We start from the raw sequence: 16,206 nt of genomic DNA, 5'->3' as shown, positions 1-16,206 counted from the left end.
CATGCACACAAACTAATCCAATGTTATAAAAGGTACCATTGGTGGAATGGATGTTTATATTTAAGTAGTGCCTATTTCTGATAGAATTCCACTCATCACAAGTCAAGCTGAACCTTTTTTTCTTTAGCCAATGATTTCAGATATATCAATAACTAAAATATTGTGCACATTTTTATTGTAATTCAGAACCACATTTCTTATAATACTATCAGGTTTCGGCAATATCAATAAACTGTCTTGCAATTAAACCTTTTCTGATATCAACAGATGTACAAAAGATATTAAAAGGCAAACTATCACAAGCTGTCATACAAGCTAATACTTCTGATAAGGTTTCCTTCTTTATCACCTTTAAAGTAATTTGTTATTAAAGATTGAGATTGAAATGGTAGCTTAGCTTGTTTAGATTAACTTGGTTCATTTTAATTGTCATCTATATTATGTATTGTCTTTAAGTGAGTATGCAGTCCGCTTGTAGATTCACCTCCACAACATATTTCTTTTGAGCAATTCTTACAATTTGTCAGCCATACACAATTTTTAACTTTCTTTTCTTGCTCTCTAAATACATGTACTCAGTCCATGATGGCTATTTATTTTCTAAATATAAATGGGACAAATTGATTAAGTAACTTGATAATTAAAACTTAATTACCTAAACAACTTACAGCTTTATTTATTCAATCTTACTTTTTCTTCTTATCATTGTCACTGCAGCTGCATATTATCGTATTATCATATAATATACTTATAATACAACTAATTGTAACACAAATACTTTTCACACTTGACAGATCAAAGACTGCTACTAAGAAATAAGTACTTGTAATTGATGCGAGGTAGTGGTGCATTAGTCTGTGTAGATAAGTTAGTTCACTGCAGCTAGTGATATGAAAATTAAATAAATACTTAAATATCAATACTTTTTAACAAATACTGGTATTTAAATACTGAAAAAAATTGACCAGGATCCTAGTATTGCAATCACTAATTAAGGTTTAACGGACATCTTCTAATGCTTTATCAAAGAGAAATTGACAAGTACACATACAATCCTCCCTCTCACATATTTTTCCATCAGGAAGGAGTTCTGCAATGATCAGTCTTGAATGCTACATTATTTGCAATCATAATAAATACTATCAACAAACAATTGCCATTGGCTATATCAAATGCTATTTACGTGGATTGTTTCACTATTTTCTGTCACTCATATAAAATGAGGGAAACTAAAAACAGCTAAAACGTGCTATGAATAATGTCTGTTAATGAGCTTTAAATAATGGTTTCAGATCCACTCAAAAAACAATTAATTTTTCTGCCAGAAATGCAATTTACATCCAGACCCCAAACTAAAACTCAACAGGGAAATTATTCAAAATTACTCTAGATCACACACACACACACACACACACACACACACACACACACACACACACACACACACACACACACACACACACACACACACACACACACACACACACACGGCGACTCCGTAGCCAGGTGGGAAGGAGCAGCAGTGCGTAGCACACGCTTCTTGATTAGACCGGGGTTCGAGCCCGTCACCACCAAATACGGAGGATGCGGAAAGGTCAGGGAATGACCACCGCATATCCTGGAGCAATATGGCCTTAGTTGCTAATGCTCCTAAAAAAAAACCAAATAACAAACAAATAACACACACACACACACACACACACACACACACACACACACACACACACACACACACACACACACACACACACACACACACACCCCCTCTGTGGAGCTGGTACACTTACTCATCAGCAACTGTATCAAACATTTCTTTGGTCTAAATTAGATTATGATTCCCCAGTATGCGATTCAGCAAGGAAAAGTGTACTCTCCTCCAGGGATGTATTGCTAAAAAAAAATAATATCGGAACGCTCTTTGTAAAAAAAATAGTACTGGAATGCTCGATCTTCAGAAGACTATATAATAACACCACATCAACTGTACAGTAACTGAATCAGACTTCAGACTCATGGTTCATAGAACAACCAGTTCTAATGTTCAGCTCATTGCGAATCAAAATGCAGCATTCACACGCATCACAGTATATCTCATTCATTGGACCTCTTTATCTAACACATTGTACTTTAGTAAGAAACATTCAAGTTTCATTGTGAAATTTATATTTTTGTTTTTAAATAAATTTTTAAAGAAATCTATTAATTTTAAAGATTACTATTAATATATATTTTTAGTAGCAATGGATAAAAATAGATATTTCTCCCTTCCCTTTGATTATGCCATTGTTTCATAATATTAGGTGTATAAATTTAATGATTTTCTATTATGACATTTAGAAAAAAGTACCGAAACTTTGTTCCAGCCTGAATACACCACTGCTCTACTCATTTAGATCTAGTACATCGCAGTGGGATCCATATTAACACAGGTATATATCAGGCATCTCCAATCAGATACCCATACATAGAGGCACATATAGCACCTCTAACCCTTCAATGTAAACAATTAAATTGTGCTATGCTTATAAAATCTGATCAGTGCCCAATAACCCAATCCAATTCCATGGTTAGCAACCCTTTCCCTAAAGTAATCAACCTGAGCAATAGAGTTATTTCTTTCCCCCCTTGAATTAGAAATCCTAAACTTAGGTCTTAATTTTGCACTAATCCCCACAAAAATTCAATATCTAGATTTCTTGCCCAACTGAATAACAGTTTCCAAAATATAAAAACACCAGCAACAATATACTTAGTGTCATTTGAAATTATGAATGCGCTACATAAAAACAAATATAATTAAGTGTTCAAATAATAAATCTATCAGCAACCCACTGAAAAACCCTCTCCCAACTAAATGAGACAGCAATATACATATAACAAAAGCAGATAAAGGGAACACCATTGTAGTAATTAATACTATAGATTACAATAGTAAACTACCCATCATACTAGCTGATAATAATACTTACTCTATAAGCAAAAAATAACCTACCAATAGTATTGCTAATAAGATAAAGACAAAACTTAAGATTCCTAAAATCAGAAAATAAAATAGAAGAAAGCTTATTCAAGAACCTACTTCCTGATAACCCTAAACCCCTGACCTTATTCAGTAACATAAATGTCTACAAAGAAGGATGTCCCATTAGACCCACTGTCAGAGTGAAAACACACTGTGGACACAATGTAGCACAGTGGCTATTAGCATAATTATCCCAATTCTCTCAAATAACCCAAAAACATACGCCTCATTAACCACTGATCTGCTAATTTCATATAATGTAGACAACATGTTTCTCAATATCCCTCTAGATGAAACAAAAACCATAATACAACAGCAAATTGGCCGAGTTATTAGACTCATTAATTCCCTACCATGAACACAAAAGATATCCTGGATTTAATTGATCTTTCATTTTGGGAAGGCTACTTCAAATTCTCCAACATGCTACACAAATGAAAAGTTGGACTAAGCATGGGAAATCCTCTCTTTTTCTCTCTCTCTCTCTCTCTCTCTCTCTCTCTCTCTCTCTCTCTCTCTCTTTCCCCCTCCAGCAGAAATCTTCATTTAGCATTAGCATTAGTAGAGGCATATGATGCAAGAAAGCAAGCTTATGCAGCATCAGCCAAAAAAAAAAATAAAAAAACTTCCACTTCACCTCTCCGTTCATTCAAAATACCTGTCCAGCTGAGCCTTAAATTTATTTAGGCTATCAACTTCCACAACAGTGGAAGGAAGTCTGTTCCACCAACCCACTACCCGCTGGCTAAAGGCAAATTTCCGCACATCTATCCTACATTTGAATTTATGCCCTCTCAGGTGATTATTCTGAGCAAGAGGAAGAATCCCATCAGCATTGGGCATGCTCAAACCATTCAAGGCTTTATACACCTCTATCAGATCACCTCACCAGTGCTTAGTCTCCAGACACTGTAATTTGCAAAACTTAGGCCTTTCTTCATAAGAGCAACCCTTTGTTCCATTCATTAATCTTGTTGCCCTTCTCTGTACTCGTTCCAGCAGCTCTACATCCTACTTGAAATGAGGCCTCCAGCCCTGTATACAGTACTCAAGGTTTTTTTTTTTTTTTTTATGAAAACCCCAAACACGAAAGGTATCAAAACCTATAGTACTTAGTACCGTGCATGGGTTGAAGGAGAAGTATGGGGGGGGGATGCCGGAAACTTTGCTCTAGAGACTAAACATGGGTTTCACCACTTCAAGCCTCCAATAAGCAAAGTGGTGGTATTTCACCGGTTGATGAAAGTCATCTACCACCTACAGTTGTAACCTGACCATTGCTTTATACAAGGGAATAATCACCTCCTTATCCCTGCTAGAAAAAATCCTGTATATCATTGACAAGACACCATGAGCTACTCTTGCCGCCCGTCTGCACTGCTCAGAGAACTTCATATCTACTGCACAATTACCCCCAGGTCCTTTTAATTCTCTACCACTGTCAGTGTAGTACCACAGAGTTGATATGTTACTCTGGGGTTGCTGTTTCTCATGTGTAGTACTTTACATTTGTCAATGTTAAACTTCATTTGCCACCTCTCAGCCCATCTGCTCAACCTTTCCAGATCCTGTTGCAGCAGCATAGGGTCAGTAATGTCCTTAACAACACTGCCAACCTTTGTATCATCTGCAAACTTGGACATTAAGCTTGATATACCATCATCAATATTATTTATAAATACAGAAAACAATAATGGACCCAACACTGAACCCTGAGGGACTCCACTAATAACATTAGTCCACGATGAGCAGTGTCCATTGATTACTACCACTCTCTGTCTTCTCCCCTTCAACCACCCCTTTATCCATAGCAGCAATTTGCCTCCAATGCCACACTGCTCCAATTTGTGCAGCAGTCTTCCATGTGCAACAGTATCAAAAGCCTTTCTAAGATCCAAATATATAATATCAAAGTTATTCCCTGCATCCAGTTCTTTTGTGACTACATCATAGTATCCAATCAAATTGGTCAGTCAAGACCTGCCCTTAACAAAACCATGCTGCGTCTGAGCTATAACTGAATTCTTGTCTAGATGATCCTGCAGTGCTTCTTTAACCAGTGCCTCCATTAATTTACCTGGAACAGAAGTTAAACTCACAGGTCTATAATTACTTGTGTCAGCCTTCGATCCTCCTTTGTGAATTCGGGTCACATTTACACATCTCCAGTCTATAGGTACCTCCCCTAAGTCCAAGGAAGCTCTCATAATTATGGCTAAGGGTTTGCTTACTTCCTTTGCTGCCTCCTTTAATATAACTGGATAGATCCCATCCACCCCAGGTGCCTTTTTTATGTTTATCCTCAACAATCTCTCCTCCACTTTCCTCTCAGTTATTACAAAATCATCCAGCTCACTGCCAATGTTTACTTTACCTACATCATTCTCCTTCCTGAATAACTCCTCATGCGTGAATGTAGACGCAAAATACTCGTTTAGATTGTTAGCCACCTGAGCAGGATCCTCAACAGTTGAACCATCGTTATAAAGTGGACCAATCTGATTCATCCCCTTCCATCTAGAATTTACATAAGTAAAGAACTCTTTGCTGTTTTTCTTTGCATCCCTTGCCAAAGATTTCTTGTAATCTGCCTTCACCTGCCTAACCTCCTTTGTAACTTGATTACAGATCAACTTATTTATTTGTTATTTGGTTTTTTTTTTAGGAGCATTTGCAACTAAGGCCATATTGCTCCGGGATATGCGGTGGTCATTCCCTGACCTTTCCGCATCCTCCGTATTTGGTGGTGACGGGCTCGAACCCCGGTCTAATCAAGAAGCGTGTGCTACGCACTGCTGCTCCTTCCCACCTGGCTATGGAGGCACCATAGATCAACTTATATCTGTCATAGGCTTCTGTGTCACATGTTAATTTATATGTATCCCATGCATTTTTCTTCTCTGCCATATGTCTCATTCGTTAATCTGACATCCATTGAGGCCTAAACCTTGAACAATATTTCTTAGTTGGTATGTAAAGCCTAGTAGCTTCCAAGATAAGTTCTTTGAATGCTTCCCATTTTGAATTTGCTGTTGGTAACATCATCAGTTGGTCCCGCTGTATAGAATTTAAATACTGTCTCAGACCATCGTATTTGCATTTAAGAAAGCAATAACCCTTCCCTTTACCCCTGATGGTAGTTACCTCTTTGAGTAAATGCCACTTCAGCACACTGTGATCACTGCCACCTAGTGGTTCCTTTATCTGCAGATTCTTAATGCATGAAGAATCACTACTGATAATCAAATCAAGAGTATTACTCCCTCTAGTTGCCTCCCGAACATGCTGATGTAGAAAACAATCATCCAATAAATGCACAAAAGCCTTGCTAGTGTGTGAGTGACCAACCCACAAATTCCAGTCAATATCTGGGAAATTAGAATCCCCCATTATAAGACTCTCTGATTTACTGGCCCACTCTATTTCCCTGTACAGTTTCTTATTATACTCATCAGAGTCATTAGGCCTATAGCACACTCCTACTCTCAATTTTTATCTCCCAATGCTTATGTCACACCAAACTGACTCGACACTGCACTGTCCAGTGATGTCGACTGGCTTCACTTCCTTGGATTTTATGTTTCTTAACTACTAGCATAACCCCTCCTCCCATTTGATGACATAACCTTAGACAATTTCTCTATAAAACCCAAATACTGGGGTAGATATATCGATGATATTCTGACCATTTGGCCACATGGGTTAGAGGAATTAAATAATTATCTAAATACTGTACATACATGCATAAAACTTAAAATAGAATTATAGAAAGACAGTAGTCTACCATTCTTAAATTCTTGTTAAAGAAGCATAATAACTCTCCTAATAGAAGTATGCAGAAAACAATAGACAAGACAATATCTATAATAGGGAAGCAAGAAACACAAAGAAGTCTATAATAGATTATATTATCATTAATGAAAATTTAAATAACAAAATTAGAGACACTAGAGTATTCAGAGGTAGTGAAATTGACAGTGATCATTACCTAGTAGAAAGCAGTTTCAAAATAAAAAGAAATTATCTTAATAAAAAGAAGAAAATACCAACAAACTACCTTACTTGGCCAGCAATAATTACATCAAAATGGGGAAAGCTATACAGCATCCATCTAAGTGCAAGGAAACCCCTTTGTATCCAAACAAAAGAATTCACAACAGATCTAAATCTGAACTTTGATGAAGTTACTGTTTCTTGAAAACTGGAACAAAAAGACTACCTCTTCCTTAATCTATCAACAGTTACATGTGGCTCATCATTGTTTTTTTTTTTTTTTTTGAACAGTTTATACTGACTCCAAACAAAATTGCTGGTGGGCTCTGAAAAGCTTTTTTCAGAAAAAAAAATACCATGTTATAAAATCCATTAAAATGGAGCATCCATTAGAATGTATAAACAGTCAAATTATACAAAATTAGTCAAATGTTTGCCTTTCTTAAAACACCTGAATCCACTTATGGATTCTGAACCTGGAGCATTATGGCAATGACTTCCAACCAACCAGCACCCAACCATCAAGAATAATGGATAAAACACAGATTCATTCAATAAGGATCTATTCAGATATGAATGTAAGCAACTGGTAGAGCAGAATTTGATTCATGAATGTAGTGGTAAAGTGACTCATTCTTACTACTAGATTATAAATCGAAAGTTGTAAGTACACTAAACAATATCACACAGAGATATCACTTACCTGCAAGTGACTGAAGAGTTCCAGGCCGCTGTTTAGAATCAGTTCTGTCTTCAAACTCTAAATTTGCAGGTGTTACATCTTGTCCAGCTTTGGCAGGTGAAAATTCCAATATTCCTGTACCACTGTATCCACGCCCTTCATCTTCTTCATCATCACTTGATATCATTTTCTGAGGCTTCCGTTTCCGTCGGGCTCGAGGATACTGGTAGGCATAGATTCGAGGGTCTTCTGAAGGAAAGCAGTACTGTTAAAAATTCCACGGCCAAAAATTCTTGTCTTTTAACACAAAGTAATATACACAATAGGGAATAAAATGGCAAATTCTTTTGTTTACTAAACTGCTATATTTCTGATAATTTTCACTCTTAAACAGAAATTCAGATGGAAAAGCAATGTCTACATTTTTTTAAAAAATATTTCAGCTAGTCTCTTTTTGAATCTATAGAAAATGTGAAACATTTATGAAGATTATTGAATCGTCAATCCATCATCTACTATAGTTACAGTCATCTAATTAGATATATGGGAGAAACCAAGTCACATTAAGAAGCTTGATTAACTTTTATGTAGTGGCATTCTTCAAAGAGTCATGGATGTGTTTGGGCCATTTTGTCATTTATTCAATGTAAATTTTTCAATGGTGTGAGAAAATAACACTACTCTACATTATGTTTATCTGTCTTTACTACTTTGGAAGGTACCTCCGTAGCCAGGTGGGAAGGAGCAGCAGTGCGTAGCACACGCTTCTTGATTAGACCGGGGTTCGAGCCCGTCACCACCAAATATGGAAGATTCGGAAAGGTCAGGGAATGACCGCCGCATATCTCGGAGCAATATGGCCTTAGTTGCTAATGCTCCTAAAAAAAAAAAAAAACCAAACCAAAGCGCTCTGTAGCCAGGTGGGAAGGAGCAGCAGTGTGTATCACACGCTTCTTGATTAGACCGGGGTTCAAGCCCATCACCACCAAATACAGAGGATGCGGAAAGGTCAGGGAATGACCACTGCATATCCCCGGAGTAATATAACAAACAAAAAAAACTACTTTGGAATACTATTACCCTTCCACACAGTTAAAAATGACTACTTTTATCCATAAGTTGCTCTAAATGGGAGACAGGAGAGACCGTTTCCACAGGAATGGAATACACTTAAATAGAAAGGGTGCAAGAATATTTGCTGATGCTATCGAGGCAGTGTTAGGTGGATCGGAAAACTGCTAGCTTGAGGGGATTCACAGAATAATAGATTAGCAGTAGCTGCAGCCAGAGGTGAAAGTGATTCTTGCGTTGCTTCTATTCAAACGAGCAGCAGTCGGGAAAGCAAGATGCTGGGAATTTCAAGGACGACTGATGGGAGTCATCATGGAACAAGCAACTAAGAGTAAGAATAGGTGCATGTATACTTGAACAAATGCTAGGAGAATAGTAAATAAATTTGATGAACTTGAAGTGCTGGTGAAGACATCAAAGGCAGATAGTGTTGGGATATTGGAGATATGGTGTCACATAGGGAACGCGGAATTGGAATTTGGGGAGTACAATGTGTACACATTGTACTTCCCATTGTACAGAAAAGATACACAGGATAGAAAGGGAGGAGGGGTCATGCTGTTAATTAAGAAACACAAAACCCAAGGAAGTGCATCCAGTTGACATGGGTGGACAGTGCAGTGTTGAGTCAGTTTGGTGTGACATAAGCACTGGGAAAGCAAAGTTGAGAGTAGGAGTGTGTTATAGGCCTAATGACTCTGATGAGTACAACTCTACAGAGATGAGAACAACTCTACAGAGAAATAGAGTGGGACAGTAAATCAGCTTGTTTTATATTGGAGAATTTTAACTTCCCAGATATAGACTGGAACTTGTGGTTTGGTCCCTCACAGACTAGCAAGACTTTTATGGATTTATTGGATGATTGTTTTCTACAACAGCATGTTCAAGATGCAACCAGAGGAAGGGCGTAATAGCCTTCATCTGATTATCAGCTGATTATTCATGCATTAAAAATCTGCAGATAAAGGAACCACTAGGAGGCAGTGATCGCAACGTACTGATGTGGGATTTACTCAAAGTTGTAACTACCATCAAGGGTAAAGGGAAGAATTTTTGCTTTCGTAAAGGTGACTACAGTGGTCTCAAACAGTTTTTTAATTTTATACAGTGAGACCAAGTGATGATATTATCAACAGCAAATTCTAAATGGGAAGCATTCAAGGAATTAATCTTGGAAGCTACTAGGTTTTCATACCAACTAAAAAATACTGTTCAAGGGTTAGGCCTAAATGGATGACAGATGAACTAATGAGACTCGTGGCAGAAAAGAAAAATGCATGGGATGCATATAAATTATCATGAGCCACAGATGCCTATGGTAGATATAAGATAGCCTGGAATCAAGTGGCAAAGGGGAATAGGCAAGCAAAGGCCCAGGGTCCTGAGCTGGATATCATCATTCTTCTCTTGGTGATTCCCTTCTACTTTTGACTCTCTCTCTCTCTCTCTCTCTCTCTCTCTCTCTCTATCTTTTCGGGGTAACTCGGGAATTTTTGTTTTGGCTGGTGCAGCATAAGTCTCAGGCTTCCTTGTGCTATATAGCTAATTATAATTAATAATAATAAAAAAAAGTTAAATTTACAATATAACATAATTGAAAAAAAATAGTATTTTAAAACTTCATATCTCAGAACCAGAAAGATGTATCCTGGTTCTGGTTCAGAACCATCAATGATTAGATTTTTCATTAACATTGTTAAGCTTTAGTTCTTTGACATACACATACTACCCAATCACCTGTAATTATAGCATCATTAATGTCAGTTAGGTTGATTTGCATCTTGGTAGAAATTGAATTTAGGGTGTATGTCTGCATAGAGTTAGATACTGAGTACTGTATTATGCATTACACTTTATAAGTTTTCAAGACTTAAAATAACAAACCCATCATCATCATGTCTCTTATATTTCACAAGATATTATATTTTAATTTTAAAATATTTCATAAATAATTCTTGAAACACAAATGTATTAAATTAATTTAGGAATGAACAGATTTTTTTATTTTTCGATTAATTACTTGTTTCTAGATTATAATTTGGATGGCCATGGGTTAGCTTGCTCGCACAAAAGTAAGAGGATTCTAGATTCAAGCCCACATGCTGCTGTGAAAAAATGCACAGTGCACAAAAAAGAATAAAAAATTGTGACCCCCTCTTAATGAAATATATGTATACAGCCACAATGCACTGTAAACCCTTCTGGCCATGGCCATTTCAAGAGTAAACTGAATTTATTTTATTTATCTTTAAGAACTTATATTAATACCTATACTTCTACTACTTTCAATTAGGAAAAATCAGTAAAATCCAGTTTTAGGACATCCTTTGTTCCTTCCTTATCTTCTTTGTCTACAAATATTTTGGTAATCCTCTCCATTTTTTAGTACAACAATGAATTAGCAAAGAAGAACTACTGTATAATACTTACCATCCTCTGGTGAGCTGGCAGGCCGAACAGGCTGTTTGTTTCTGAATAGATCGGGATCCACTCCCGCCTGTTCTTCCTGAAATTAAAGTGCTAGGATTGTTATAAACAGTCCATTTGCTAATCAAGATATTAAATTAAGTTAGCTTTTATCATTATTACATCCTGATAAATGATTGAACAATCTGTCCATTTTCAAACATTTCAGTTAATTTTTAAATATTTCCCTTCCATATTCAAGTTTAACATCTTTCCCTTGAATAATTGGGGCAAAAATTTTTTTATTATCTTTTATTATATACATACAGGGTGTCTGATAAGTGACCCCCTAAATGACTGTAAATTGACTTTTCAAATTACTGTAACTTACCTATATTTTAAGTGATTTTGATGAAAAAAACATTAAATGATTCACTTTTCCTTGAGGTTTTGAAAGTTAATAGTTTCTTTTATAGGTGGATCATGCCTTGAATTTTGAGTGTGCAAGACAGGGCCAAAATCAAAGCCTATTTATGAAGTTTAAGGACCCATTATAAGAATTCATAGGAGACAAATGGCTGAATGTGGATTCCATGCAACACTGAATGCAAAAACAATAAAAAATTGCCATCAGAGGTTAATGACCACAAGCTGTGTCACTGACAGGAAGAGAAGAGGAAGGCCATCAACCTTGCAGACTCCAGCCAACGTTTTAAAAGTAACTGAGATATTCTCAACAAGCCCATAGAAATCAGTGTGTGAAGGAGCTCACAAAAGACTTTTCTGTTATGCAGTTTTGATCAAACTCAGGATAGAACTGTCTTTCAAAATATGGAAGCCACATTATATTCAACAACTGTTTCCTATGACTGGGATGAAATTTACAGAAATTCCATTACTGGGAAAGAAAATCTGGACATGTGTACCAAAAAGGCTCAGTGTAATCCAAAGGTAACAACCTGACATGGTATCATATCATCCATCATTGGACCTTTCATTCTTTGAGACACAATGAATGCCAAAAGACACCTTGAAATGTTGCAAGATCACACGTGATAATTATTTCACAGTGGGACAATACTGAAACTCTTAATTTTATGCAGGATGGAGCATACCCTCCTTTAAAAATGATGTTTGTACATGGCTGCATAATCATTTCTCAGGGCAGTGGATGGGCAAATGTGATGTGCATGAATGGCCTTCCCACAGCCTGGAGCTGGTGTCTTGTAATTTTTTGTATGGGGGTGAGCCAAGGAAGAGGTTTACCATAAGAAACATGCAGCTTCGATGAACTGGAAGTAACAACCACCAATGTGCTCACAGACATTCCAATTAACTTTTCATAATAGGCAGGAGCGAATGTACCAGTTTGTTTAAAGAAATGTGTCAAAATTCTGGTCACGTATAGAATTCTAAAATGTAATGTCAAAACCCTCAATAAATTATGAATCATTTAATGTTAGTTTCACTAAATTAGTTAAAACATAAATAAGTTACAATAATTTAAAAATAGGAAGTCACTTATCAGATACACTGTATTTTGACAAAGTGATGACATACATGAAGCAAGCTCCTACCCCAGAAGAGATAAAATATAAAGTAAATAAACCAAAAAATCCACAGGCATCCTAGAGGCCACTCTTAAAAGTGCAAATAAGGGTTTAGGCAGGTACACAGGATTCAAATTCACCTTTATTAAAATAAAATTCTTCCCACTCTTAAACATGTTATCCACCCAACTCCAATATTTCTAGAAAAGTCTAGTCTTTGGTTTCCTAATTAGAAAAATTTCACAGTTATCCCATAATTATCTAGCAATCAGGTGATAAAAGTGTAAAATGCTAGATACTCTGTTGGAAAAGTCATTTTCCTAGGAAACTGAACAGTTATTTATTATTATTTTTTTTTTTTTTTCTGAACTCATTTCAGCTTTCACATAGAGAATTGATAGCTGGCTGATAATTTCTAGCATATGAATTTCTGAATATTTCAGCACACTGTCAGACTTTCAGAAGAGATACTGAATTACACTATAAACATAGGCCAAAATGCTAATTTTTAGTTGTAGTTTAATTATTTTGTTGGGAAATCAGTGCACATAACCACTTAAGTTACAGAAGTATTTTTAATAACTGTTGTGTTAGTGAACATGCTATTTCATTTACGATGCTGACAGGATTATTGACTAAGGGGAAAAAAAAAATCAATGAGAAATATTCATAAATGTCCATGCTGAAAAGTTCTAATTTTGTGTGAAATTCATCACCAATAATTAATATACAACGAATGCCAGTCCAAACAGATTAATATTTGAAAATATCATTTCAGCATATTTTTGTGATTTTTTTTTTTATCATGGAAATTCAAAAAGATGAAAATACTAATATGCGGCAAAATCATAAGCTTCTAAATATTCCATGTGAAAATTAGCAAACACAATCACTTAGATTAAAAAAGTATTTTTTTTTTATTTAATAGCTACTAACATTCTGAATATAATATTTCAATTTTCCAGTAATTATAACATTACTCACAAGAAAAAAATCGCTGAAGACATTCATAAATACCTATGCAAGAAGCCACTCAATCACCAGAGGATCAAACTGACTGAGTGTGATCAATAGCTTAACAAATAAGAATGAGTTACTTGCTAAATGTAAAGACTAGTCTACTGAATCTAGTAGTAGTAGTAGTAGTAGTAGTGGCAAATGATGAAAGAAAGCAAGCTGAAGGCAAAATTCTGCACATCTATCCTGCATCCATCCATCCTCAACTTGAATTTATTGCCCCTCCCCCACATTTGTACTCTCAGAAAGAGGAAAAATGCCATTAACATTTAGCTTAATCAATCCATTCAAAGCCTTAAACACCTCAATCAGACCAATCAGTGGCTAGTCTCCAGAAGCTGCAAATCACAGAACTGAAGTCTTTCTGGGTAAAGGCAACCTTTTGTTGCTTACTCTACTCTGCACCTGTTCCAGCAGATCTACCTCCTTCCTAAAATGAAGCCTCCAGACCTGTATAAAGTGCTCAAAATGTGGCCTAGCCATGTCCCTTGTACAAAGGAATATTCACCTCCTTTCCCTGCTAGCAAAGTTTCAGTATGGCATTGACAAAACCTCATTAGCTGCCCTGGTAGCATGTCTGCACTCTTCAGAGAATTTCATATCTGACCACACAATCACACCCAGGTCTTTTTTATTTTTACCACCCTGAATGTAGTACCACACAGATGATAAGTTACTCTGGGATTACTGCTACCCACCTTGCATTTGTCAATGAAGTTCAACTGCCATTTCTCAGCCCATTGACCCAATTTTCCTAGATCTTGTTGCAGTAGCTCACCCTGATTATTGTCATTAACCACTCTGCCAACCTTTGTATCATCTGCAAACTTAAAAATTATGCCTGATATACCTTCATGATATACTGCTACCCACCTTGCATTTGTCAATGAAGTTCAACTGCCATTTCTCAGCCCATTGACCCAATTTTCCTAGATCTTGTTGCAGTAGCTCACCCTGATTACTGTCATTAATCACCCTGCCAACCTTTGTATCATCTGCAAACTTAAAAATTATGCCTGATATACCTTCAATATCATTAATTAATAATTTCATAATTAATAATCTCAAGTTGTTATTACTTTGATTCCCCAAAATCTTTTTTTCTTTTGCATTATGATTTCTGTTTGTAAGGGTAAGTGATGCAAAAATGAGCTTCTAGCTTAATTCCAGGCAGAATATGTACCTTACTTTACAGAATGCTGCCATTGTCCTTCCCTGGGTTAGGTAAGATGTTTCTTGTTCATTCTTATTTAATATATTTAATTTATACAGTGGTTGTCACACTACATTTTAATTGTATTTGAACAAGTATCTCTCATCCCTGTTTTTTTTTGGCTGATGCTTTATAAGCTTGCTTTCTTGAATCATTTGCTGATACTTATACTAAAAAAATAGTGAAAGTGAACAAGCAGTGTTCTTAGCAGAAGTTACCTTAGAGCTCCAGATGAAACTCCAATGTAATATTTTCTACAGGAGTGTTCACATGTGCATCAGCAGACCACAGGGAGTTGTATGGCATGGGTTTTCTTGGCAGAACTTCTGCTTATTTGGGGAATACAATGTGTATAGAAAGGATAGACAGGACAGGAGGGGAGGAGGGGTTATGCTATTAGTTAAGAAACACATAAAGTCCAAGGAAGTGAAGCCAGTCGACATCGATGGACAGGGCAGTGTCGAGTCAGTTTGGTGTGACATAAGCATAGGGAAATCAAAATTGAGAGTAGGAGTGTGCTATAGGCCTAATGACTCTAATGAGTATAATAAGATATTGTACAGGGAAATAGAGTGGGCCAGTAAATCAGAGAGTCTTATAATGGGGGATTTTAATTTCCCAGATATTGACTGGAATTTGTGGGTTGGTCACTCGCACACTAGCAAGGCTTTTGTGGATTTATTGGATGATTGTTTTCTACATCAGCATGTTCGTGAGGCAACAAGAGGGAGCAATACTCTTGATCTGATTATCAGTAGTGATTCTTCATGCATTAAGAATCTGCAGATAAATGAACCACTAGGTGGCAGTGATCACAGTGTGTTGAAGTGGGATTTACTCAAGGAGGTAACTACCATCAGAGGTAAAGGGAAGGGTTTTTGTTTTCGTAAAGGCGACTATGATGGTCTGAGACAGTATTTAAATTCTATACAGTGGGACCAACTGATGATGTTACCAACAGCAAACTCAAAATGGGAAGCATTCAAGGAACTAATCTTGGAGGCTACCAGGCTTTACATACCAACTAAGAAATATTGTTCAAGGTTTAGGCCTAAATGGTTGTCAGATGAACTAATGAGACATGTGGCAGAGAAGAAAAATGCATGGGATACATACAAATTAATGGGTGACATGGAAGCCTATGATAGATATAAGTTGGTCTGTAACCAAGTCACAAAGGAGATTAGGCAGGCAAAGGCAGACTACGAAAAATCCTTGGCAAAGGATGCAAAGAAAAACAGAAAAGAGT

The 16,206-nt window shown here is 36.4% G+C and overlaps 1 protein-coding gene across 1 annotated transcript in view; it reads right to left on the bottom strand.

Moving 5' to 3' along the window:
* Positions 1-16,206, bottom strand: part of LOC150090984 (voltage-gated inwardly rectifying potassium channel KCNH6-like) — a 490,763-nt gene that overhangs the window by 76,317 nt on the left and 398,240 nt on the right. Inside the window, exons 12-13 of the mRNA XM_090379306.1 lie at positions 11,202-11,277; positions 7,719-7,946 (exon numbers count right to left, since the gene is read on the bottom strand). Coding sequence (XP_090235432.1) covers positions 7,719-7,946; positions 11,202-11,277 — 304 coding nt within the window. The remainder of the gene's footprint in view (positions 1-7,718; positions 7,947-11,201; positions 11,278-16,206) is intronic.

Source organism: Mastigoproctus giganteus, chromosome 1 (assembly GCF_048544385.1).
Source record: "Mastigoproctus giganteus isolate SK-2022 chromosome 1, ASM4854438v1, whole genome shotgun sequence".
Classification (NCBI taxonomy): domain Eukaryota; kingdom Metazoa; phylum Arthropoda; class Arachnida; order Uropygi; family Thelyphonidae; genus Mastigoproctus; species Mastigoproctus giganteus.
The sequence above is the reverse complement of the archived record's forward strand: the minus strand, read 5'-3'. Positions and strand labels throughout refer to the sequence as shown.